At 55.0% G+C, this 24711-nt stretch overlaps 1 protein-coding gene across 1 annotated transcript in view; it reads right to left on the bottom strand.

The window, feature by feature from the left end:
- Positions 1-22435, bottom strand: part of LOC111153274 (SMAD family member 6) — a 120343-nt gene extending 97908 nt beyond the window's left edge. The window contains exons 1-3 of the mRNA XM_022512194.1: positions 20733-22435; positions 13060-13116; positions 9228-9305 (exon numbers count right to left, since the gene is read on the bottom strand). Coding sequence (XP_022367902.1) covers positions 9228-9305; positions 13060-13116; positions 20733-21549 — 952 coding nt within the window. The 5' untranslated portion in view covers positions 21550-22435. The remainder of the gene's footprint in view (positions 1-9227; positions 9306-13059; positions 13117-20732) is intronic.
- Positions 22436-24711: the final 2276 nt, after the last annotated feature.

Here is a 24711-nt window from a genome sequence, read left to right as displayed (position 1 = left end):
GGTGCCTCTGGGTGCCCCCATTTCAGCCCGTTCGGCCCAAGAGACCAGAGCCAGAGGGAGAACAGGTGCACCTGGCCCCTGCCCCGCTCCTGACACTCCCTGCTGCCCACAGTTATCCACCAACCCAGTTCCAGGCTGTGTGCAGGAGCCCACCTCCCTACCTTCTCCCCCGACCTCGCACAGAAGGCCCACCAGCCCAGTGGCTCCCAGCTCTGTCCCGTGTGGGCACAACTCTGGACTACTCCGAGAGACTGAAATGGTTTCCAGGCTCCTATCTCTGAGCTCCTACCTCTCCTTTTAAAGATCAGTTGAAGTCCTGGCAACGGTTCACCTTGCAGTCTGGGGCAGTGGCTTTGATGTCTGCTCCAGACATGAGACCTCTGTTTTTCCAAACCCAGAAGCTTCTACCACGGGTGAGTAGCGTCGCTCCCTTGGGCCAGGGCAGCCCCTACTTTGCAGGGGTGCCACCCGCAAGGCCTTCCCCTCTCCAGCTGAGGGTGCCAGGCCCTGACAGGGGTGGTGTGGGGAAAGGGCCCATAAAACACCAGGAATTCTTTCCACAAAGGGCAACTGGGAAAGCGATGCATCTCCGCTTCCCTTGGCAGCCAAGGGCCATGGAGGGAGAATGTTTAATATAAAAACATCTGACAAAGTACCTTCAGGATATATTTTCTGCATCAAAGAAGGCTCTTGGCAACAGCCACTCTACCCTGACAAGGAAACTTTCGAGCGCAGCTCCCGATTGTTAAAGACGCCCGGGGAGAGCGTGCCAGGGGGGACAGGAGGAGGGCGAGCCACAGAGCCCGGCAGACAGATGGTTGTGATTAGGCTAGATGCAACCAAGTGCATTTTCTGGAATTTCAGGTCTCCTCGGAAAACCTGCTGGTTCTCCCAGAGATACAGGCTGCCCGAGGTGGAGTGAGGGGTAGGCGCTGGCTGCCTCTAGCTCCAGCCAAACCATCCGGGACAGGAACAGGCCCCGCCCTCGCCGCAACAGCGCCCTCTCAGACACCTGCCCCCTACCCCCACCTGCATGCCACTGGTCATTCGTGTGTTCAGCCAGCAACCGTCCGATGAGCAGAGCTGCTCTGGGACCTGGTGAGAGTTGTTCATGCCAGATCTCGGGTCCCCGGGGGGAACAGATGTGCCACAGGGAGCAGGAACTGTGTCGGTCCTGCATGGTTCCGGGGGGAGGGTGCAAAGTGGGCACTGTGCCAGACACGGGGAATCCCACAGGGGCCAGACAGCCCGAGTTCTGATCCCACTTCTACCGTTTTCTAGTGGGATGACCTTGGGTACGTTACTCCCCCTCTCTGAGCCTCAGTTACTTCTCCTTTAATTTGGCTACTAAAAGGAGCGACCTCACAGAGCGGTTGGGAGGATTCCATGAATGAATAAAGGCATGGCACTCAGAGAGAGCCTGGCACAGAGCTCTGCATTAACTGTGATTCTCAAATATGTGTCATCATCTTATGTGTTCTCTCTCACTCTGGATCCCTTTGTCCCAGGCAAAAAAAAAAAAAAAAAAAAAAAAAAAAAAGTCATTTATTCTTTTATTCATTTATTCTATAGTGATCTTTGCCTATGGGCTAAGTCCCATGCTGGATGCCAGACAAGGTCCAGAGCCAAGTGTATCTGGGAGTTCCTCTGGCCCCAATGACCATAGTCCCTCTATTCCAGTCCATTCCTCCAGCATTTGGAATTTGCATCAAGCTTCTCCTGTGTGTTTTTTTAAGTTCTGAAAACCAAAGGGAGGGAAAAAAAGCCTTCTCTCCTTAAAAACTCCAGGGCAGGTCAATCCACCAAATGGTGGATTCAGGACAATCTCTCTGGATTCATCTTTCCCCGTTCCCCCATCTCTCAAATATTAACCTTCTAGCCACATACAAATTCAGAACACAGGGCTACTGCACATCTCTCTGCTTTTGCACAAGCCGTTCCTTCTATCTGACAGGCTGTCTCTCTACCCTGTTGTCTTCTTGATGAACTCCTAGCCATCCTACAAAACCCAACCCAGAATCACTTTCTCCTTGATGTTCTCCCTGAACAGCCCATTCCCATCCCAACAGCAAGCATCCCCTGCTCCTGCTTCTGTGCTGGTGCTGAGCCTTGCCCCTATCTCCACAGCACTTGGCACAAGCAATCATTCACCATTCTCGGCTTGCTGCCTACCTTTCCTGCTAGACCATTAGCTCCTAAAGGGGAAGGTATGGGCTTTCTTCACTTTTTATCACCTGCCCCTGGCATGCAGTAGGTTCTTAATAAATGATCAATACACTGACTTCTCATCTCAAAGCCAACCATCAGGAAACACACCAGCCCTGAGTTCCTCTGTCAGGGACCCCAGAGGGTATAAGGCTGTGTGATCTCAGGCATGTCAGCTGCCCCCTCTGGGCCTTGGATTCTTCATCAGTCAAGTGTACCCCTACTCCAGTCCCCAAGCTTTAGTGCTCTGGGGGTGGGGGGTGGGGTGCAGGACACGAAGCCCCTCCCCCTGCACGGCCCTGTCCCAGGTGTGGTTTTGCTTTGGGACAATGAGGGGAAGCTCAGATACCGCAGGCCAGAAGCCCCAGCTCCCTGAATAACCCCAAGGCCCAGGAGCTGGTACCCTCCCTGGAACACAGCATTACCAAGGAGCCCCTTGAGATCAGTGGCCCAATATACAGCTGAGCAAACGGAGACCAAGGAGGGGAGGTGCTTGCCTGAGGTCACGTCCCTGGGGAAATCTCCAAGCCAAGCCTAGAAGCCACTCCAGCGTGCTGCTCGCCATCCAACCCTGCTTCCTGGCAAACCAGGTTGGCCAGACCCCCTCCCCCCACCTGCCCCACAATTGCCTGGTCCCCTGGGACTGCCAGAATCACTTTTGTCTCCGCTCCTCTTCACCCCTGCCACCTCTCCAGCCTCAAACAACCAGCCCAGGAAGAATGGGTCTTTGGGTGACCTGCCCTGGAGTTTTTAAGGAGAGGCTTTTTTCCCTCCCTTTGGTCAAAACGTAAAAAAAAAAAACCCATACGGGAGAGGCTTGATGTAAGTTCCAAATGCTGGCCATGTTGGAACCAGAGGTGAATGGTCCTTCTCGCCACTCCCCTGCCCTGAGAGAGGGCAAGGAGTCTGGGGTCATTTCTGAATTGGACATGGCTAGCTGGTCCTGACCCAGGAGCCCAGCATCAGTCCTGGCCCACCACCTCCAGGCCGGAGCCTGACTTGGGGGGTAGGCAGAGCAAGTATGGGCCATACCCAAAAGCCAGCTCTGAGTCCACAGAGACGCATCTGGGTTCAAGCCTAACTGTGCCAGGCTACCATCTGCCTTGAACCTCAGAATAAGACTTCTTTCCCACTCTCCAAAACCAAGTGAAACCACCTTGCAGCTAAAACTCCCCCACTCCCCACCCTCTCTCCTAAACCATGAGCTTAGCACCCCAGATTACAGGTCATGAGCACTTGTCATGTGACAGTGACATTATCTGGGCTCTGCCTGTCACCCAGGTGGGGTCGGTTTGTTAAACTGAGCTGGACACATACCTGTACACTCTATAGTATAATAAAGTTTTTAAAAAAAATATAACCCAGGCCCTGGCCTCCCCTTGTCTCAACTCCCACCAACACCTGGTGCTTTGCTTTTTGACCTCCTAAATTCCTTTGCTTTTCTCAGCCTTTGGCTGTTTTCATGCCTCCAGACCCTGGCACCTGCTATTTCTTCTACCTGGAACACATCAACCCAGCCCCAAACCTTGTCTCTTCTATAAGCTCCTATTTATCCCATAAAACCCAACTTGCATATCACCGCTTCCAGGAAGTCTTCTTGGGCTGCCTCCACACCACACCAAGAGTCAATCATTAATCTCTTCTTCTAGACTGCGTCTTCTACTACTTCTCATTATCACTGTGTCTTCACCTGTCTGTGAGGACCACAAGGTTAGAGATCATGTACTTTGTGTGTCTCTGAGCTCCCAGCTGTAAGCACAGCGGCTGCCACGTTGTCGTGGCCACATCTACCACATGCTGTGTGCCAAGCTGTGGCTGATTCACAGGCACCATCTCACGGTGGTTAAATGCCTGCCCCAAAGTCCCACAGCCAGGAAAGGGCACGGCTGGGACTTGAACTCAGGGCCTCGGCAGCCCACGCTCTTCAGCCGATTCTGCTGAAGAGCCTCAGCACAGGCTGAATGAACTGAACTTGGAGAACAAGGACTCTAGGGTCTGTGAGACAGGAGCGTCCGAGGAGAGCATCTTGGGTCCTAGAAGGAAGAAGCAGCAGAAAACAATGCTGCCCACCAATGCTCCTCTCCCAGCTTCGGTAGACACTGACAATGAACACCAGATAGCACCAACCCCAAAGGGTACCTCTTCGGAGACCACGGAGGTGAAAGGAGGCAGGCGTTTGGGCAGTGTGGACCCGCACCCTCAGCTGCTCTCCTAACCTCTCTGAGCCTCTGTTCCCAAACTCTGCCAGTGTACAGAATGTAAGAATCCTGGAGAATGGACTGTGCCCTCGAGAAGCTTAAGTCTGGTTGGTAGAGGAAAGACACCCACGTGCAGCTGAGCTCCCAACCCCCCACGTGATCCTACGCAGCTCCCTTCCTTTGCTGGACCTTCCCCCTTTAATGAGGGGCTCGCCCTCACTGGCACAGCTCTAAAGAAACAGCATGCTCTGACGACTCAGAGACCAGCAAACACGTCCAAGGTCAGCGAAAGGGACAGCTCAGTCCCGATGATTGGCAGCTGACACCACCCCTTGCAAACAGTGGGTGCTTAATAAAGCGGTCAAACAGTTATCCATTAGGCACTAGGATACCAGAGAGGAGTCACCGGTTCCTGAAGAAGCCGGCCCAGCGCTGCAGCCCCCAGGTGAAGCAAGTCTGGCTTTCAAGATTTATTTATTTATTTATTTGACAGACAGAGATCACAAGTAGGCAGAGAGGCAGGCAGAGAGAGAGGGAGGAGGAAGCAGGCTCCCCGCTGAGCAGACAGCCCGACGCGGGGCTCGATCCCAGCACCCCGGGACCACGACCCGAGCTGAAGGCAGAGGCTTCAACCCACTGAGCCACCCAGGCGCCCCGCAAGTCTGGCTTTCAAAGCAACACAGCACCTCAGGCTCTCATTCAACAGCCCAACGCTCACTCAGCACCCAGCACAGGGCCTCATCTGGCTGCTCCTCAAAGGGCCTAATGCTCCTTGTGCAGCGCACATCCTGTTCTAGCCTAGAGCCCCGAGAGCCGAGAGAACCTTAATCCCCTTCCTCAACCCTCCTCAAAATGGCCATGCCTATGTGGCTGGCCCTTCCTCCCACAATTCCTTGAATTATGGCCTAGTCTACCTTCATACTGCCAAGAAGGGCTATCTCCCAGCCACTCACACCTTAGTATGAATTTAACCAGCTAACCTCATTGTCCTCCCCAAACTAGACTGAAACCCAAGAACAGAAGGAGAAAGATAGAGGTATTGCCACAGGGAGGGCACGTAAGGACAGCCTGAGGGGAGACTTTAGCTAGTCAAGGGCAGCATCCCAGGCCCTGAGTTAGGCCAGGAATCCAGAGTGTTGAGCTTCTGAAGGCACCCCAAAAGGGGGACTTCTAGGCTTTTGAGACTCTGGGCGTCAGAGTCTTTCGATCTCATAGAAGCCCTGGGTTCTGCCCTTCACGGAGCAATCTTGGTAGAGTCATCTGTTCCCTCCCAGCTTCCGGCTTCCGTTCAGCAGGGATCATGTACCGAGGAGCTCCTCAACAGGTCGGACGAGTGTCCTGTCAACCACTCTGCAGAGAGCGGCAACCAGACCCTCTCCTACCCTGCCACCCACATGTCCTTGCCTGCCCCGGCAATGACAGCACCTCAAAATGCCCACCATCCCCCTGATGTGGCCTCAACAACAGTACAGGAAAGTGAAGCGGAGACCTTGGAGCTGGATAAAAATAGTGTAAGGCAAACAGGAGTGGGCTCCGTCCCGGGACTGCAGACATTCTGCTCGAGAGAGGGGCCGGGCTCTTGGGGACTCAGGGAGTCAGAAGGGGCCGGGGCAGCCGGCCGGCGTGGCCTCGGGGTAGTCTGCACCATCCTGCCCTGTGGTGACAAGGATGGGCGCTGAGCTCTAGGCCTCTCGCCATCCCTGCACCCCATCCCCAGTTCCTAAACAGGGCCAGGCTGTCCCCAGATTCTTTCGATCCTTCTCCCTTGCCCCATCCCCCACCAGGGTGTGTCTCCCGGAGGGAGGCTGGGAGCCCTAGCTGGAACGCCAGGCAGGACCCTCAGGCAGGAGGGCTGGGCAGTCACACCGCTCAGGCTCCCAGCTGGAGCCTGCCACTTACAATTCAGGAATTTGGGCAGCTGGCCCAGCAGAGAGCCTCAGTTTCCCTGGAAGACAGGGGGAATCATACCCATCTCCCTGGGGTGCAGTAAGTCCAGGAGATGGAGAATGACCAGCTCTCAGCAAAGAGCTAAGTAGGGAGTGTTAGTAAGTGTCAGCTGTTGTCAGCAGGGGCGTTATCTGTCCTTGAACATCAAAGACCCTGGCCTGGCCCTACACATTCTGCCCTTCAGCTTTCTGATCTCACCTCCCGTCCTGCCCATGGGCAAGCCCCGCACTCCACCCCAGCCGGAAGAATCCTGCCTCCATCCAGGGAGGAGACCTGTCACCTCTCCAGGGCTTCCCGTCACCCTGCACGGCCTCCCTCCCTGAGCCTGCCTCCAGGATGACAGCTACCACAGCCCCGAACCTAGGAGCTCCCAGGAGGCAGGGGCAGAGCCGACCCACAGGTCCTTTGAATCCCACAGCTCGAGGAAGCTGGAAAAGCTGGCCAGCGAGCCCCCAGAGCCCCCAGAGTGGGAGGAGATGCATGACGTCCCCAGAAGGTGCCTGGGTGACTACATGGGGAACGCTCCACTCACCTCCTGAGACAACCTCGAACTCAGACCAAAGCCAAGCAGACCCCACTTGATCCCTCCACCCCCACACTGGAAACCCAAAACTGCCTCCCCAGTTCCTCAGAATTCCACTGGATGCCAAATTTTCATGCGGGCCTCACCCACAGGAAAGAGCACCAGGGGTGTCTGCTCACTGGCCGTACCACACACCGCTCTGGGATGACTGGGTGGTAATCCCAGACTCTGGGCCCCGGGGCCAAACCTAGCAGCCGCCAGGGTCTCCCGACATGTCCCTCCAGAGGGTGCTCTCTCCTGGTTCTAGCAGGGACTCTGGGGTCTGCTCCGATCCTACCTGAGCCACACACCCAGCCCGCTCTGGGAGGACAGAGAGAGATCCTAAGAGACTATATCCATCAACAGACCCAAACCACGGCCCTCTAAAGCATTTCTGCAAATGGGAGTTTCCACCATTAACAGGGAGAGGGGGCGCAGAGAATGTTGAAACACCTCCCATCCATCTAGACGACCCATGCCAATGCACTCCACCTAAATTAAATACATTATGCGGGCTAGCAGGGGCACAGAATCATGCATTCAGAAACACTGTTAAGCCTCTTGCTTTAAAATTATATGTGGCTTCCATCCACATATGCACAGAAGAAAAAGAATGGATTAAAGTATTAACTTCTTGTGCTCATCTGATAAGGTCTTTCAGGCATTATCACCAAGTAGGGGCCCATAGGCATAGAAGAAACTCCCAACCAGAGGGGCCACCAAAGACCAGAAGGTAAGGGGGACCCAGAAGACTGGGACGCCAGTACCTGAGCCATGAGCCCCACTACGGGACCCTGGGCAAGTCACTTCCTGCTCTAGCTTCTCGTTTTCCTATCACAGAAACGGGCACACTCGTTCCCACGGTTGTGATGGAATACAGAATGAATGCGGAAGGGCTAGGACCTGGGTAATAGCCAGGCAGCCACGGGCAGCCAGCATCGCGTCCCTCTTAGAGTCATGGGGAGGGGATGGCAAGAATGACAGCCAGAACTTCATATGGGGGAATGCAGGCTTTGGAGGTACATTCAGCCCTTGCAGAAAAGGGGGATGGGACAGCGGTCAGGAACACAGTAGCATGGTGGTGAATGGCTCTGCTACTATGTGACCCAGCGCAAGTACTTTACTGCTATTCTGAGATGATGCACGTACAACGCCAGAGCAGACGACACGGCCGAAAGCAAACACTCCATAAACAGCTATGGTCACTGCTGTTGCCACGGGCATGGGGCAGGGGAAGGACAGCTTGGACGCACACAAACAGAAGTGCTCACCCAGACAGCCAGCCATGTCCGCTTGGGAACCAGTGGCTGTCACGCCACACAGTGCACACCCATGCCACAAGCCCCAGCTGTCTTCCCAGGACACCCATCCACCATGCTCCCAAAGGGTCCCACAGACCTCGGCACCAGAGTCCGTCCTGGCCCCACAATGACCCCAGGTCACAGCCAGCCTCTCATTTCTTTTTTTTTTTTTTAACATTTTATTTATTTATTTGAGAGAGAGAGAGCATGAGAGGCGAGAAGGTCAGAGGGAGAAGCAGACTCCCCGTGGAGCTGGGGGTCTGATGTGGGACTCGATCCCAGGACTCCAGGATCGTGACCTGAGCTGAAGGCAGTTGCTTAACCAACTGAGCCACCCAGGCATCCCCAGCCACTCATTTCTTAAGGCAAGCCTGGTTTAGCTACTCCCAGGAACGGGATGATCCCTGTGGCCAACTCTTCATTGCAGGGGCCTGGGGGACTCCAAACTGGGGTTCTCTCTGCTTCCTAGCCCAGCATCCACTGCTCAGAGAGACATGGAAACCACCAGCCTTTGGCCAACTCCTCGCTTGCCAGACCCTCCCCGAAGCTCGTTCCACCCACACTCCATTCCCCCTTCTCTTGACCCTCCACATCCGTCCTTCCCCAGAGTACAAACAGAAGGAGAAAGCCACAAAGATAAATGTATACAAACACATGCGTTTTGTAGCCTCTCAGCAGCTGGGAAAAGAGGCTTCCCCCTGCTAAACTGAGGGATGGAGAGTCGTGCTAGGTTTTCACCAGTCCCACGAGAGACAAGGTAGAGACAACTGGTGAGCGTGTGGCCAAAGAGGTACTTTCAAAGTGACCATCTTTAGATCTCATTCACACAGATGGTTCTTAACCCCATGGATGCCGGCAACGAAGACCGTTGAGTCTTCCTATCTAAGAGGTGGGAGGACAGGGGAAAAGAAAAGGAGGGAGGAAATCATAAAGGCCTCCATCAAACTCCCCCCCAACCTGTCCCCTTCCGTGAAGTTCAACACAACAGCACCGTGCAAGGACAGAAATGCCAACCTGAGAATTCACCCGGGGCGGTGATGAGGGAGTTGGTGGCCTCCGTTTCAGTGTAAGACAATGTGGAATCAGATAGATCTACGGAGGAAAGAGAAAGACAACTTAGTTGGCTGTGGGGGCAGTCCTCTCTTTTCTTGTGTGTGTGTGTGTGTGTGTGTGTGTGTGTGTAGTGTGCGCGCGCACACATGCGTGTGCACACATAAGTGCTTGCAAAGGGCACTGTGTCCCTCCCAGCTTTCTGATGCCACTCTGTAACCTCGTCCCAAGATCACACAAGACCAGGCCAGCCAGCCCTGGAACTCCTCTGGAAAATGCTGACTCTTACAGCCTTGGCACCTGAAAAGTCTCAACTACTCTGACCACAGAAATAACCCAAGTTCAGGGGACTAAGCAAGTAGTAACTTGGAGCCTCCGTGGGTAAGGTTAAATTAAGCCCCTAAACAATTCATAGTTGCTGCGCTTAATTACCACCATTAAAATTCTTAAAGTTGTTCCTTCTTGCTTCCTTCCTTCCTTCCTTCCTTCCTCGCTGGAGCTGGGGAAGCTCTGTTTTAACAAGTTACCAGCCACCCTCACTCTGTCCCACTTGTACCCCTCTAATTAACGGCTCAAGCATTTGCTCCCAGATTAACTTTTTTTTTCCCTCTTCCCTCCTCCACTCCTTAACATCCAGACCTGCTCACAGAGCAACTTGCAATGCCTGGACTGGTTTTTTGCTTTTTTTTTTAAGGCATTCTTTTTTTTTTTTTTTTTTTTTTTTTTTTTAAGTAATTTCAAGTACTTCATATGGTTCATATGGCTTGTGTTATTTGTTTTCCCCTGTCTGTGCAGTGAGTGAGATGGGGAAAGGAAAATCTTTTGCACATTTTCTCTGGAATACTGAGCTGCTACCCAGACAAGCCCATGCCTTTTTGGGCAGGCGGACTCGCAACATTTTTCCTCTGCTCCCAGCCATGAGGTGTTGCCCGTGTGAAGGAGTCATAAGGCATGTTCTGGGAGGCTGACAGCTCGTCACCTTCTTACCCAGCTCGACCCAGGTCTGGCTCAGCTGGTCCCACCTGGCTCAGGAGAACCACTCCAAGCTGGGGATTCCTGGCACAGAAACCGTTAGCCAAGGCTCTGGCGAGCTAGAATTCCATTCAATCCTGTAGGACTTTTTTTCTTTTTTCTCCTTTTACCACAAGGTTTGAGGAACGGGAAGATGAAACATTAACGAACTGAGGTTTTTGTTTTGTTTTTGTTTTTTGTTTCCCCACTTGCCAGATGCTGACTGGGTGTTCTGGGTTTTATTTTGGGTGGGTTGTTTTTTTTTGTTTTTTTTTTTGTTTTGTCTCATGTGATCACAGAGGCTTAGAAGTGAACTGACTTTTTGTTTATGAAAAAGCAACAATGCAAGGAAAAGAAAATAATACCAAAAAATAGCTCAGACTGTTTATCAGGGCACGAGAAAGTTATCTGCTAGTAAAACGTGTTAGGAGGGAAATAAGGACAGATGGAAAATCTCTTTAAAATAAAAATAATACCCGCAATGTCCAAGTGGGAACTTCTTAAAGAGGGTTTTGCTTTTCATAGCTAACGGTCCCACAGTGTTCAGCACCCTGAATCTTGCTGCCTCTTCCTGTCTGAAGTAACAACATCGCAGGCTGAACCTTACTTCCAAGGGAGCCGCTAGAAAGCCCACGGGGCCAGTTTTGTGAGCGAGGGTCCCAGAAGTAGGACCGTCCTATTGTGCCTTCTTCCAAAGCCTCCCGTTTACTGCTTCTTATGACCCCTGACATTGGAAGCAGGGCAGTGGCTGGTGGAGAAAAAGAACACTTCCAACCTTGATCACGGCTCAAGCGCCACGGAGAGACCCTGCCTGGAAGCTGGGGCCACAGGTTTGAGTCCCACCTCCACCACCAGTCGTAAAAATCAGGGCTCATCAACTTTTTCTGCAAAGGACCCCCATTGTAAATAGAACTCTCAGCCTTGCAAGCCACAGGATCTCTGTTACAGCGACTCAACCGTGTCGTCGGAAGCAGCCAGAAACAGTGTGGGAACGGGGGAACATGGCCATGTTCCCACAGGCCTATTAGTACGGATGCTAGACTTTGAATTTCCTATCATCTTCACATACAAGGAAATAGTATTCTTTTGACTTTTTTTTTTTTAAGCATCTAAAAAAGTGCAAACCATCCTTAGCTCACGAGCCGTACAAAAACAGATGGCGGGCCGTAGTCTGCAGACTCCTGAGCTGTGTGACTACCAGCGAGTGTCACTTCCTCTTTCTAGGCCTCAGTTGTCCCATTTGTAAAATAACCGAGACACCTGTTGATTTCCAAATGGCCGCTCAGCAGGGCCAGGCGCAGTCCTGATTTCTGCTGCTTTATCACAGGCTGACCCGCAATTCCTCAGGGCAATGATCCTTGACTTTCAAACAGAGAGGCTACATTTACTGAGAACATTTGGGTTTGGTTTTTTTTGTTTTTTTTTTCTTCCTCTAATGGAACTAGGGATCTTCTAAGCGACTAGTGCAATTATGTTGACTTGGGAAATGCTGAGACAGGCCCGTGAGGGAGGGATGGGGAACGGCCAAACCGAACAGGGGGCTGCTAGTGGGTTTCCGCCTCAGCCCTGCTGCTCATTAGCTGGGGGGGGCCCTCTCCATCCCTCAGCCAGATTCCTCATCTGCAAAGTGACTGGGTCCCACCAGATGACCTCTTCAGGTCCCCGGAGAACTAAATAAAGCTCCTCCCTCCACGGGATGACCAGACGTGGAGAGAAACAATGAGAAAGCTGCCATCATTAAACCACTGACTCACACACCGTCATGGGACAGCCTCTGTCCCTCTCAACGGAAGAGGTCATACTCCTGAAGGGACCTGGTGGGCACCTCTGACTTTCGAGGGGGGCCTGGAAAGCAAACTGGCCCGGATGCCTGAAAGTCTGGGACACTTCGAAGTGACCTCCCTGATGATGCTGACACAGGCTACTGGGAAGAGGTCTTTACCGAAAACAAAACAAAACCCACTTCTTGTGGTCACTTGGTGGAATGTATGAGCATCCCTGCCATGCTAGCTGACTTCGATAGCCTGGATCCCACGGGAACGGCCTGGATCACAGAGTCCCTCTCCTGATACTGGTAAAGCCAAATTCATGGGCCCCACCCCTAGGATCCTCCAGGGGAGGGTACGGCAGGGCCAGAAAACAAGCCATTGCTGCTTTCAAAACCACATGCCTCTACTCCAGGATCTGAGCTGCCCATCTAGCCCCAAGGTTTTCCAGAAAACCCATTCTGCCTCCAAATGGGACCCGCCTAAAACGATGGATGACCACCTCCACTGAGCATGCGAACAAGACTGCACACAGGTTTCTCCACAGTCCAACTCTTGTTTCTGCCCAGGTGAACTTCTTGGCTTAACCGGGGGCGGTGGGGGCGAGCACGCCACTCCCCTCCAGGTGACTTCTGCTCTCCTATCTGTCATAGTGCTAATTACCACAGGCTCAAAGGAGAGCAACCAAGGACTGGGGGAGGGAGAGAGGAAAAGGAAGAAAACCCAACCCATCTCCAGTGAGGTACTTAAGCCAAAACCCATTCATCTCCCACAGGCCCGTGTTTAAAGGTCACAGAGAGGTTAATGATGAGCGGAGGAATTTCAAGATGTAAATAGTCCGCTATAGACCCCGAGTCTCCTTTGGCCCAACTGTAGGTGTGTTTGTAAAACTTCGTCCCATCCTCCCGTCGCAAAGGCAGCCAGGCCTGCTTTCCCAGCCCTCCCCTCCAGCCCTACTGCACTGAGGCTGGGCCCCCCCAGACCGGAAGGGAGCTGGGTGGGAAGGAGCACACACTTACCCAGTGGCTTGTACTCGTCGCGGGGAGACAGCCGAGAATAGGGGGGTGGTGGTGATTCTGGAAGACAGGAGACACGACACGTCAAGGCTGGGGCAGGGGAGGTCACACCTGGGGGTTTGACCTGCTTTTGATTATCGGTGTCCTCAAATACTCAGCCCAGCCCCCAGGAAACTCTCTTCTCCCAGCATGTCTCTTACCCAACAGGTAAGGCTTTTAGGCTTGGGGTACAGACCCAGATTCAAGCCCTCATTGGTTCCCTTTGGCCCTTTTGGCTGTATGACCTCAAGCAAGTTCCTTCACCTCTGGGAGCCTATCTCCTCAGCTCTAGAATAGGGTTAATAATCATAAAGACCTGCCAGGTTCGCTAGGAGGGAAAACACAGATAATATATGTAAAATAGCTCTTGGTCCTCTGGAAAAGTACCTGTACAAACACTGCTGTCATGATAACAAGTGACACACGAGTGCAGGGAAAGTCAGAGCTGGGGTTGCCTAAGAAAACACGGGATATATGCGGCATCATTTTTAGTATACGTATGTCCCTTGCACTATTAGGGACATACATATGCTAAATAATTATGTGCTGTGTGTTTGGGTTTTTTTAATCAGAAATTCAAATTCAGCTAGGCATTCTGTCCTTTTATTGCTAAATTTGGCAACTCTAATCAGAACTGAGCATGAGAGACACGGACGCTCCTTCCCAAATAAGCTGCATTACAACTGACATTCTTTGGGGCAGACAGAAGGGCAAGATAGGCTAGAAGCCAGGAAGGAAACCCAGCTTCCCAGATGGGAGACCTTAAGCCAGTCACTTCGAGCTAGCTCTCAGCCTCAGTCTCCCCCTTTGTAAAGAGAAGGGGCGGACCCCAAGCTCTCCGTGGCCTCCCAGCTCAGACCCTCTGTGATTCCTTATTGTCTACGGTATTTTTCTTTTGGTTTCCTTTCATTTGCCTAAAATAATCCTCCTTAAAAACATATATTTTGTCTTCAGAAGAATTCCTTAGCCTCTTGCTTTAGGGGAAGTAACAATTTGCTAAACTAAGTAACAATTTGCATCAATGAAATGACCCTTCATTTTCCCTAAATGAAACTAAACACCATCAAATCGCAAACTAAAACAAACTCTCAGTGGTAGTAAAGCAGTAATAACTATTATTAGGCCGGTATCAGTAATGACACAAGGGGTAATAAGTGTTTTTCGCAATTATAATAAGGCACAATTAGTTGTAGGAGCATTTGGTTTGCTCCGTACGCCCAGTGCAGCTTCCCTTCTTCCCCACCCAGCTTTTCCATCCTGAAATTACTTCAACAAAGTCAAGGCTCTGAAGTCTAGAAACAGGGACTCTTTTGTGGACCAGAGTTTGGGAGAAGGAAAAGTGAATCATGGAAGAGCCACTGGGACCGAGGCAAACATTTGCTGAATGCCCACCCTGTGTCTTTCTCCATGCCAGGCATTTTCAACTTCATTTATTGTAAGTAGTATCATTCTTTTGGATCTTAGGTATAGTGTGGTTAATCACGCTTCTGGGTGCCTACTCGTTTTTCTCAAAAATAAGTTAGGATGGCCGTTGTCATTCCCATTTTACAGATGAGAAGACTGACTTGCCCAGGGTCCCCTCCAGCCAATCATGATGAAACTGGAATGTGGACCCAGGCCCTGACTTGACTCTACATCCCAAGGACATAGGGAACAAGAGGCACCCCCGTATTACACTCGTTCATCCCAGTCATCCGTCCATCACGTGCACAGAAAGTGCTTGGTCAACATGTACAGACAAAGACAATGGTAATCAGGATAATGGAGAAGTTGGGGCCTCTGCAGACACAGGTGCGGAGAATGAGGACTTAGAGGCTGAAAAGGGTGACCCAAAGGAGCCCCCAACAAGGCTCCAGGAAGGCAACAATTTGCCTTCAGTAGCAGCCACTTACTTGATCCACTGGTCCTCAAGACTTGGAGGGGCTAGAAACCAGACCTGAGTGAAGACCAGCCTTTCAGGACAAGAGGCAAAATGCAAGGAGGCCTAAAGCTCCACAGGGAAAGAGAATTGAGGCAGGCGCTCCCACCCATACAGTGATCACGGAGGCCTGACAGGAGGAGGTGACCCCCCCACCCCCCGCCCAGGGCCACACAGCAAACTGACAGTAGAGCCAAAGCCACAGCCAGAAGCTAGGTCTCCTGATCCCTGGTCTCACGCCCTGTCCACTCCCCCACTCACTTACTGGAAGGCCTGTAATTCTTGTGTTAGGGTTCCCTTTGCAAAAATCTGATTGGCTGAGGCTCAGGCCACACACGGTGGGGCGCTCTGGTCAACTGCCCTCCTGGATCTGTCCCCCCAGAGTGAAACTTGGCAGCAATGGGCAGTGGTGGCTGGAGTCAAGCCATTGTCATCAACCCCACCATTTCTCCCAGGGGCTGTTTATCTGAGACCCAAAACATGGAGGGGAAGAAAGGGTATAGAGAAGGTGGCTTCCGAGATTCCCGCCACCCACGGCCCCTCCCGATCTGGGTGTCTCCAAATGTGAGTAAGGCAGAAAGCAAATCTGTAAATTAGAAATGTCCCTCACACCAGCTCGTGAGAACTGCAAAGCTTTTAGGAGGGACTTGACCAGGCCCCCGTTTGGTCCAGCAAAATGGTTTGCACAGAACTGCTGAACAACTTCAGAGGCTGAGAGCTGAGCGCTAAATTCCATCCTGGGCAAAAAGTAGGAAGCCCTACAAACTCCACCCCAAGACCCAGAGATTTACAACGTCACGTGTTCACCCAGCTCAACTGCTCCTTTTAACTGGTTGGGCCAGCTGAGGTCCAGCCAGGTACAGGACCTGTCCAAGGCCACATCCGAAGGCAGGAGATGTTATTTTATTTCTCTGAAACAAAGCAGGAGGCCATGTGGGAACCGATTCTGAATTACCTTTTCTCCAACAACTGAGTTCTCATTCACATACCGAGGTTCACTCTTTTAAAGTGTACAATTCAGTGGTTTTTTAGTATACTGAGAGTTGTGAGACCAACACCACCATGTAATTACTGGACATTTTCCTCATCCCAAAGAAGCCCTGTCCTGTTAGCCATCGGTCCCTACCCCCTCAACCCCCAAACCCTAGGCCACCATAAATCTACTTTCAGTCCCTATGGATGTGCTTATCCTGGACAATTCCCACGAATAGGTTCACATAATATGCGGCCCTTTGTGTCTGGCTTCTTTCCCTCGGCACAATGCTTTCCAGGCTCACAGTGCAACAGCATCGATGGAACATTTTTATGGCTGAATGATACTCCGCTGTATGGATATACCACGTCTGGTTAGCCATTCCTCAGCTAATGGACATTTGGACTTTCTCCATTTTTTGCCTATTAGGAATAATGTTGCTGCGTACAGTCCTGGGGGACCTTTAACTGGCATCTCCACTTCACTCCCACGCCTCCCGCTCCCGCTGATCTGGGGGATCTGGGCGAGGGGAGCCCCAGGTCATTAACTCAGGTGGGAGACAAAAGGTCAGAAGGCCAAGTGTGGGCTGCCTCCAGGCCCTCCATCCAGTCCCCTTTTAGGAGCTACCTTAAGGCTTCCAAAAGTCATACTGATTTTTCAGTAATAACTTAAGGTGCTCTAAACTCGAAGGGGAGAGCGCCTAGAACCCTTGGGGGCCCTCTGAAAGAACTGGATGAGAGAGAGAGAGAGAGAGAGAGAGATCAGACACTCCAGCCTCAGGCATCAACTTCAGGAATCTCCTCCAACTTCCTTCAGAAGTTCAAGAGCAGTCAGCCAGGGGCCGAGGGTACCAGAAGGTTAGTGCTCAGCTCAGCCCAGTGCAGACGGGCCTCTGGTTAGCCCCCAGGGGGTACTTAACCTTCTGGGATCTAGATCCTAATTCTAAAGCCAGAAGAGCTCCCAGCCTCTCCCAGAGCCTGGTAAGGTTTCAGTTTGGGACAAAGCCTTCCACCCCTGCTCTGCAGCCCAGCATCTCCCTTAGGAAAGGATCCACATGACGCCCTGGGCCTCCCAGTTGCCCCCCTCCCAGGGGTGGCTGTGGGTGGGGAGGGGGCCTCCCAAGCACCAGTCCCCTCCACCCCCAGAACCTGAAGGCTCAAGCCCAAGCCGGGGATGGGAGCCTCAAAAAAAGGAGCTCCTGGCGCTTTAAGGCCAGCGGAGCCTAATTGCCCAGATTCCCCCCCGGCAGCCAGATAAACAGCACGGCCGGCTGGCGCCAGCAAGAGGCAAACAGCACATTATCACCCCTTCCTCACCTCCAAGGAGGAGCTCTGAGGAGTAGGGCGGGCAGGCCGAGGGGCCGCCAGAGGGGCGGGGCAGGGGCTTGGAAGCCCAACTTGAAATTGATCTCATTTCAAAGGGATAATGCCAGGCCAAATAAAAGGAAAACTTTTTAGCCCATTCTAATTCCTATAGTCCTGGCCTGGGAGCCCTGTGTTTTCCTAGGCGGCCTCCTCCAGTCGCTCAGAAGTTCGCTCTCGCTCTCTTTCCCTGGCGCAATTTGGATAATAGTAATTTACTGAATATAATTACAGAAAAAAAAAAGTGGTGGAGCAAAGAGCAGGAGATTTATTCCAAAGTTAATGGATACTTTCAGGAGAAAGGAGCTGTATAAACACAGGTTAGAACTGTGATTAAAGTATTTCTCCACATTTCCGTCCACATAGGCACCCAGCTCAGCGAACTGGCTTTTCCCGGGACAGAAAGACACACAAGAGGGAAGGGCAGCTGGGGCCTGACTCCCACAGGGATGGAGGTGCAGGACAGAGCCCCACAAGGAGGGAGGACCCCCACTTTCTGAGACAAGCATAGGGGAGAGGGTAGGGGAGGAGGCCTGGGTCGCCTGGAATCTGCCCATCAGACTCCAGGATTCTGCCCACGGTCTCATTTTACACCGTGTGAAAAGAGGTCCAAAGAGGGGAACTGGCCCCAGGGTCCCAGAGCAAGCTGATGGATGGGATCAGAGTTTGCTCTGAGCAGAAGGAGTCAGCACTGCCCAGAAAGGGGCCTCCTGGCCACCTGGGCTCCCTGTGGGGGTCAGGTGGGCACTGGGGCAACTGGTGGGTGCCCCTCAGTTGGCCTGCTGAGTATGCTGCTGTATTCTCCAGCTATGTGCCTGCTCTCCCCAAGTGTGTCTGTCTGTCCATCTGTCTTGTCTGTCTGCCTGCCCGCCCGCTCCACTGCCCCAGCCCTCTTCCCCCAGAGCCCTGGAAGGAGCAGTCTCCTTATCAGGATGCGCACCGCTGAGCTCCAGCTATGTACCCGCCCAGTTCTAGGAGCCAGGCTGGCGGCCAGGCAGCAGGGGTGGAGTGGGCAGCAAAGGGCTCCCCAGTTCTCAGTCCCAGCGGCCCACACCATCGGGCAGGGGAGGAAGCAAGAGGGTCAACCTGGCACCTCCTGAAAACTCTTCCCAGATGATCGGTCCTCCCACCTACCCCCAGGGTGGCCTCAATGGGGAGAGGGGAGAGGGCTGGCAAAGAGACAGGGAACAGACACCAGGCTCCTGTAACAGTGCCTCCTTTGGGGAGGAGGGAGGGAGTCAAGTGCCAGTGCTCAGGCTAAGAATCAGATATGGAGAATTGTTCCTAGAGCCTCCCAAGAACTAATAGGGAGACTGTGAGGGCAGATTACTCATCCAAGGTCAAGCTTACTAAAGACCCTGGGACCAGGGCTATGGGGAAGAACTGCTCCACTACAGCTTGCCCCTCAACCTGTACCCCGCCCCCAAGTTGGCCAAACTCAAACCACCACCTAAGTTGGCATCTAAGCTAGGGAGAGAGGGGTGTGCATCCCTTCTGGCTCTCACACACCTGAGCAGACCAGGCACCTTGACTCTCAGCAGGCCCTCTCCTCCTCCTCTCTGCCCACCTCCCCGACCCACCCTCCAAGGCTGTCTCCAGACAGAACTATGGAGCTCCAGGAGGGGATCCTGTTAACCTCCACATCCCACAGCGCTCAGAGAGTTCAGACCTAAAGACCTGGCCCTTCTTCCCCCATCTCTGACCCATCTCCCAGGGGAAGACTGTTTCTCGAGGGCACCCTACTCATATTTCTACTCTCTCTCCTATACAGCACCCAGCACCATGCCTGGCACACAGTAAGTGCTCAACATGTATCTGTGGGGACACTGACTTGGTAAGAGAGAAAGTAAGCTGCCAGGGCCTGCTGAAAGCACAAAGTGGGCCCCACCAATTACCTCCCATGCACCAAAAATGACCGGCGACAGGGCAACCACCAACAGCGACCCTTGCCCCAGAGTGAGGGAGGAGATGGGGTACCATACAAGAGGAAGCCACTTCCAGGAGAAGCTGTCCCGAAGAGGAACAAGGAGCACAGAAAGACTCCCATGGGCCACAGGTCAGGTACTGCCAAAAGCCCTTGAGTCAGGCCTGGAGTGACCATGCAGGGTTCAGGGCAGCCAGATCCATGGTGCTTCTCCCCAACCTCCCCCCATCCCCCAATCAGTGCTCTCTCTTCAGGAACCACCAAGACAGCTACACCTGCCTTTCCCCCCAGCTACCACCCACACGTGAACAAGACATCTGGGACAAATCCTGGGCCCACAGTCCCCTTCCACACTGGGAGTCTGGAGATCTGTGATCTGACCCACTGTGTGCCCCCCAGGCTGGATGCTGACTCTCCAGAGGGGACATAGGCTGGAGGAGCTCAGAGCCTACCCAGGCCCAACAGCCTTCAATCTTCTATTAGTCCCACCCCCACAGAATCCCCAATGCCACTGAATGCTCACGCCCCTAAGATGCTATGGGCTGAAATGTGTGAGCCATGCACTGCAGAGGTCAGAGTGGGGTGGGGGGGAGCCTCCGGCTGTCCTCACCTCTGCTCCAGAACCCAGGGCCTGCTCAGTAAGCAGGGCTGGGGGTGGGGTGTGTGCGGGAAATCCCAGGAAGAGAACAAAGAAGGGAGGCAGGTCTCAGAGGTAAATAAATTATCTGGCTTCCTTGCTTCCTCCACCTGCGGTCGCCTCCAGGACCCTCAACTCTAGAAAAACTGTACACAGAACTGACAATGATGACTACCACCGGGTGTGTGCGTGTGTGTGTGTGTGTGTGTGTGTGTGTGTGTGTGTGCTGATATTTGACACCCAAGGGATGCTGGCAGCAATCAGGGCAAGAAGGTGATCTCCACCTGGAGACAGCTTTGCTCCAAATTGTACAAAGGAACCAATGTGCCCATTTATGAACACTTCTGACTCTAGACATGAATTGTCTACGCCCAATTTCACAACTTGTATCTACCTGGATATAGGGAAATACAGCATAGGGATAAGCATATGCACACAAACGCTACAGGCCTGGGCACGGACTGAGGGTAAAATGAAGAGGGGGGGACTGGACGACACTTGTGTTTCTCCTAGGCCTGCCCTCCTCTTTCACCGTCTATGAAGCTGTAGCCTACATTAGGTCCCTGAAGCTGCAGAGAAACTCCAATGCCACCCTTTCGAGTTTTCCCAAGTCTTAAAAAGGTGCCATTTGACACGTGTGCCACTTCTCGGGCTGTCCTGCCCGGCGAGGCGCCTCCACCCGGGGCTCCCACGCTCCAGGGGCACCCGCGCGGGTGCAGCCGCAGCTCCACCCGCCCGCGGGCCCGCGGTGTTCCGGCCCAAAAAGGCCTCGGAAAGGGGCGGGAAGGGGAACCCCCAGCCCCCACCGGCGCGCGCGCGCTCACCTGGCCCGCAGAGCCGGCTGAAGTGGTAGGGGTTGCAGCACACGGTGGGGCCGTCGGCGGCGGCGGCGAAGCTGTGGCAGCCGCATAGGGGCTTCAGCTCCACAGCGTGCTGCAGGTCGGGCCAGCGGAAGAGGCGGCCGAGCAGCAGCTGCGGCGGCGCGGGCTGGCCGCCCAGGCGGAGGTCGGCGCGCGGCACCAGCACGCAGCCACCCGGCACGCCGCCGCGGGACTCCACCGCCTCCAGCAGCGTGTCCAGCGAGCGCTCCTTGAGCCGCTTCAGCAGCGAGTACGTGACCGTCTTGAGTTCCTGCTCGAGCAGCAGCAGCCGCGAGCGGGCTTCGCGACTCCGCCCGCCGCCCGCCGCCTCCAGGGCCGCCCCGGCCAGAGGGTCGCCGGCGTCCCGCGGCGCGCCCGCGGCGTCCCGCTCCGAGAAGAGACAGCAAGTCACCGTCTCGCAGTCACTTTCGGGCAGCCAGCCTGGGCCTCCCGGCTCCGCCACGTCCAGCGAGGAGCCCCCAGCGCCGGCCCCCGGCTCCGACATGGGCCTCGGGGGGCCCCCTGCGCGCCGGCGCCTCCCCGCGCCCTGGGCGCCTCGCTGTCCCACCGCGTCCCGGGGCCGCCGCGGGGCTACCGGGCGGACTTCGGAGCGGCCGCAGCCTCCGCCTTCTCGTGCCCGCGGGGCCGGCTCAGCTCGGCTGCCCCAGCTCCCATCCTCGTCGTCGCCGCCGCCGCCGCCGCCGCCGCCTTCCTCCCGGTCGGGGACCACACGACTTCGCCAAAGTCGCCGCACCAGCCCCGAGCGTTTGGACCTGAACATACGATATCCTTTGGCGCCGGGGGTGGGAGGGAGGCGGTCTCCGGTTACCGGGGGTCCGTTCCCTCAGCGAGGCGCCGGCTGCGCGGGCCGCAGCCCCACATGAAGCTCCGCCGCACGGCGCCGTGCAGATTGCGCACAGCCTGTCGTCGAAGGGGCGCCGCGGGGCTGCAACATGAGGGAGCTCGCCGGGCCGGGACGGCGGGGAGCAGGCGCGCGCCGAGCCGCAGTCCGCGCGGGGCCAGCGGCTACATGGACCCCGGCGGCCCGGCTACTCAGCAACTCCAGCCCCGGCGCTGGAGGGGGACTGCAGGCGGCGCCGCGCCAGAAAGACCCCGCATGGGCCGGCGAGCCTTCAAAAGTTGCGCGTTTGGTCCATGAGCACAAAGCGCTCGCGCCGAACCCTCCAGATGTGTCGGGGGAAGCCCTGCCTTTAAAACCCAAGCGCTTAACTACATGGGCTTTTCCTGCAGGATCCGAAAGGCAGGCTTGTTGATACCCTCAGCTTCCTTCTTACTCCCTGCAAAAAGGAAAAAAAAAAAAAAGGAAAGAAAGAAAAAGAACCCCAAACAAAACCAAAATCCTGGAATTGCATGCACGAGAAGCCAACTCCGTCTCAGGTCCCAGGCGCTAGATGCACTTGGAGCAAGTTTCTCCAGAAGGCGGGTGTCAACACTTGAGTGGAAACTGTAAAAATCCCAAGAGCTGTTGGGAATCCTTAATTAAAAATGCAATCCACCGAGGCAGATGTCGCAGCCCGCCCCACGCTGCGCTCGGACGCCCGGGGCGCCGCGGCTGCAGAGGTCGTCCCCCTCCCCCCTCCACAAAAAGTGCCTCCCGGTGGCCCCGCGGTCCCTGCGAGGTCTGGCGAGGCAGCGCCCGGCGGCTCTTTCTCTCGGCTCGGCTCCCTCGCTCGCTCCCCCGCTCGGCTCTCTCTCTTTTTTGTTCTCCTCAAACGCACACTGAGGGCCCCCGGAGGAGCGCCGCGGAGTCATTGGCTGCCTCCCATCATATGCCAGTCTAGACACTTTGGCGGCTCCGCGGCGCTGATTGTTGCGCAAACAAGGTTTCAAGTTTCTTAACTCTTAAAGGAGAACACGTCCCATTGCAGGGCCCGAGGCTCCGAGGGGCCGGCTCCCGGGGCGGGCCGAGCCCGGGCTCCCGCCCCACGCTCGCCCCGGCACCCCCGCCCTGAGCCTGACAGCGCCCACGGCCCGCTTTCTGGCCCGCGTTGCGCGGCGGGCACGGATGCGAGCGAGCAAACGCACACGCCCGCGCGCGCGCACACACACACACACGCGAGTTACACAAACCAGGGGTGAGCGGCGCGAGGGCTCGGTGGACCCACTGAGACTTGTATGCAAACGGGGCGCTTTGCCTCTCCCTGGCTTGTGCACAAACTTGCAAACACACATTGCACTTTCGAGTTGGTCCAAACCCCCATCCCAGGGAAGGCTAATAAATATGGGTGTGCGTGTGTGCCTTCCCGGCTCCAGTCCCTTGGGAGCAGGGGGGCGGCTGATTTGTTGGGGTAGTGGGATCTTCCGCGATGGCTCAAGGTCTCCACACCCGCTGCGCAGTCGGGGGTCGCTCTGCTGGGCCAAACGGGGGGCGTGGGACGCTTGGCGCACCGGGGCTCCAGGCTTGCGCGAGGTAGGGAGTTGCAGGGAATGGGGTTGAGGCGGGGAGTGTCCCCTCTCCGGCTCTTCACGGTCGCCACGGCCCTCCCTCGGAGCTAGGCGGACCGCCAGGCGTCCCGGGCCCCCTCGAGGCCGGGTGCTTCCTCCTCCCCTTTCCCCAACTGACTCTGTACACCACCGAGAGGAATGTGGGTAGGGGTCGTGCTTTCCCCAAGGAAATGGGGGTGGGTGGGGGGCAGGGTCCCGCCCCGCCGGGCCCCGGGCTGGCTGGGGGGGGCGCGGCGGTAGCAGCGAGCCTCCCGGCGCGGGAAGGGTTAACGCCGCTCCTGCCCCTGGAGCCGGCGCGGCGGGGTACCTCCTCGGGCGCGCTAGCTTGTCCGAGGGTGGCAAAAGTTCAAGCTTGTAAAGTCGGGATTGGTCCCGCGCGGAGGGAAAAAAGGCCTGGTTTCCCCCTCCCCCCCCGGGCGCGGCGCCGATTGGTCCGGTCTTGGGGCGGGCACCGCCCTCTCCCCGGCGCGCGGCGGCCCGGCCCCCGGCACGACGCCCCGCCCCTTTCCGGGCGGGAGCCCGGCCCCGCACTGAATGAAAGAAATTCCGCTACTCTCATTGGCCCGGGGCTGGGCGCCATTCCCCCGCGGGGTCCCCGCGCGCAGGTCTCCCCCAGGGGTGCCCACGTGTGGGGCTGGCCCCGTGTGGGGCTGGCCCTTTGAGTGTGCGGCTCTGCAAGTACCCCTCGGGGCCGCGAGTCTGCGTGAGCGCTGGGGGAAGGGCGGTACATTCAGGAAGAACTCAGAACCATTTGCTTTTACCTGGAGCCAGGTACTGCTGGCGCCGTGCTCTCCCGGAGAGTTGGTGGTTCTCTCGAAAGGAGCTTCCTCATCCCCATCCCCTGCTGCTTTGGCCAAATCAAAATCGCTGTCAGCTTCTTGTTTGAAAAATGGAGATGACGATCTTCGCAGCACCGTGAAGATCCTAGGAGATACTGCATTTTAAGCGCACAAAGCCAAGTGAACAGCAAGATGAAATTTCCCAAGTGAATACAACACTTGCGTAACCAGCGCCCAGAAGCCCCTCTCGTGGTCCCTTTCAGTCATTTCTCGCCCCTGGTGGGAGGTGGGGGGGCGGAATACAAAAAGAAACTCAATGCAATATAAAATATTTCCTTTTATCGGGGTAGTTGCTGGTTTGGCTGTGGATTGCAGTAACAATAGTTCGTGCTTAATGACTCCTTAGTACTGGCAAGGCAATGGTTTCAGGCATGGTAAGGATTCAGTCATTGAATTCCCGGAACAACCCTCATAGGTTCTATTACTATTTCCATTTTACAGATGAGGAAACTGAGGTGCAGGAACTTGCCATTCAATTTGCCACTGACATGAAGATAGTGTTGAGAGTGCCTAAACCAGTATGTATGCTCACCCTCAACCACTAGAAAGTAGTATGTGGGTCTGTGTTGCCAGAACACACCCTTCCAGGGCAGTGACTTTCCAAATGTGGTCTACTGGACCTGCTGAATCAAAGTATG

This window comes from Enhydra lutris, unplaced genomic scaffold (assembly GCF_002288905.1).
Source record: "Enhydra lutris kenyoni isolate GAN:26980312 unplaced genomic scaffold, ASM228890v2 scaffoldscaffold31, whole genome shotgun sequence".
NCBI lineage: Eukaryota > Metazoa > Chordata > Mammalia > Carnivora > Mustelidae > Enhydra > Enhydra lutris.
The sequence above is the reverse complement of the archived record's forward strand: the minus strand, read 5'-3'. Positions and strand labels throughout refer to the sequence as shown.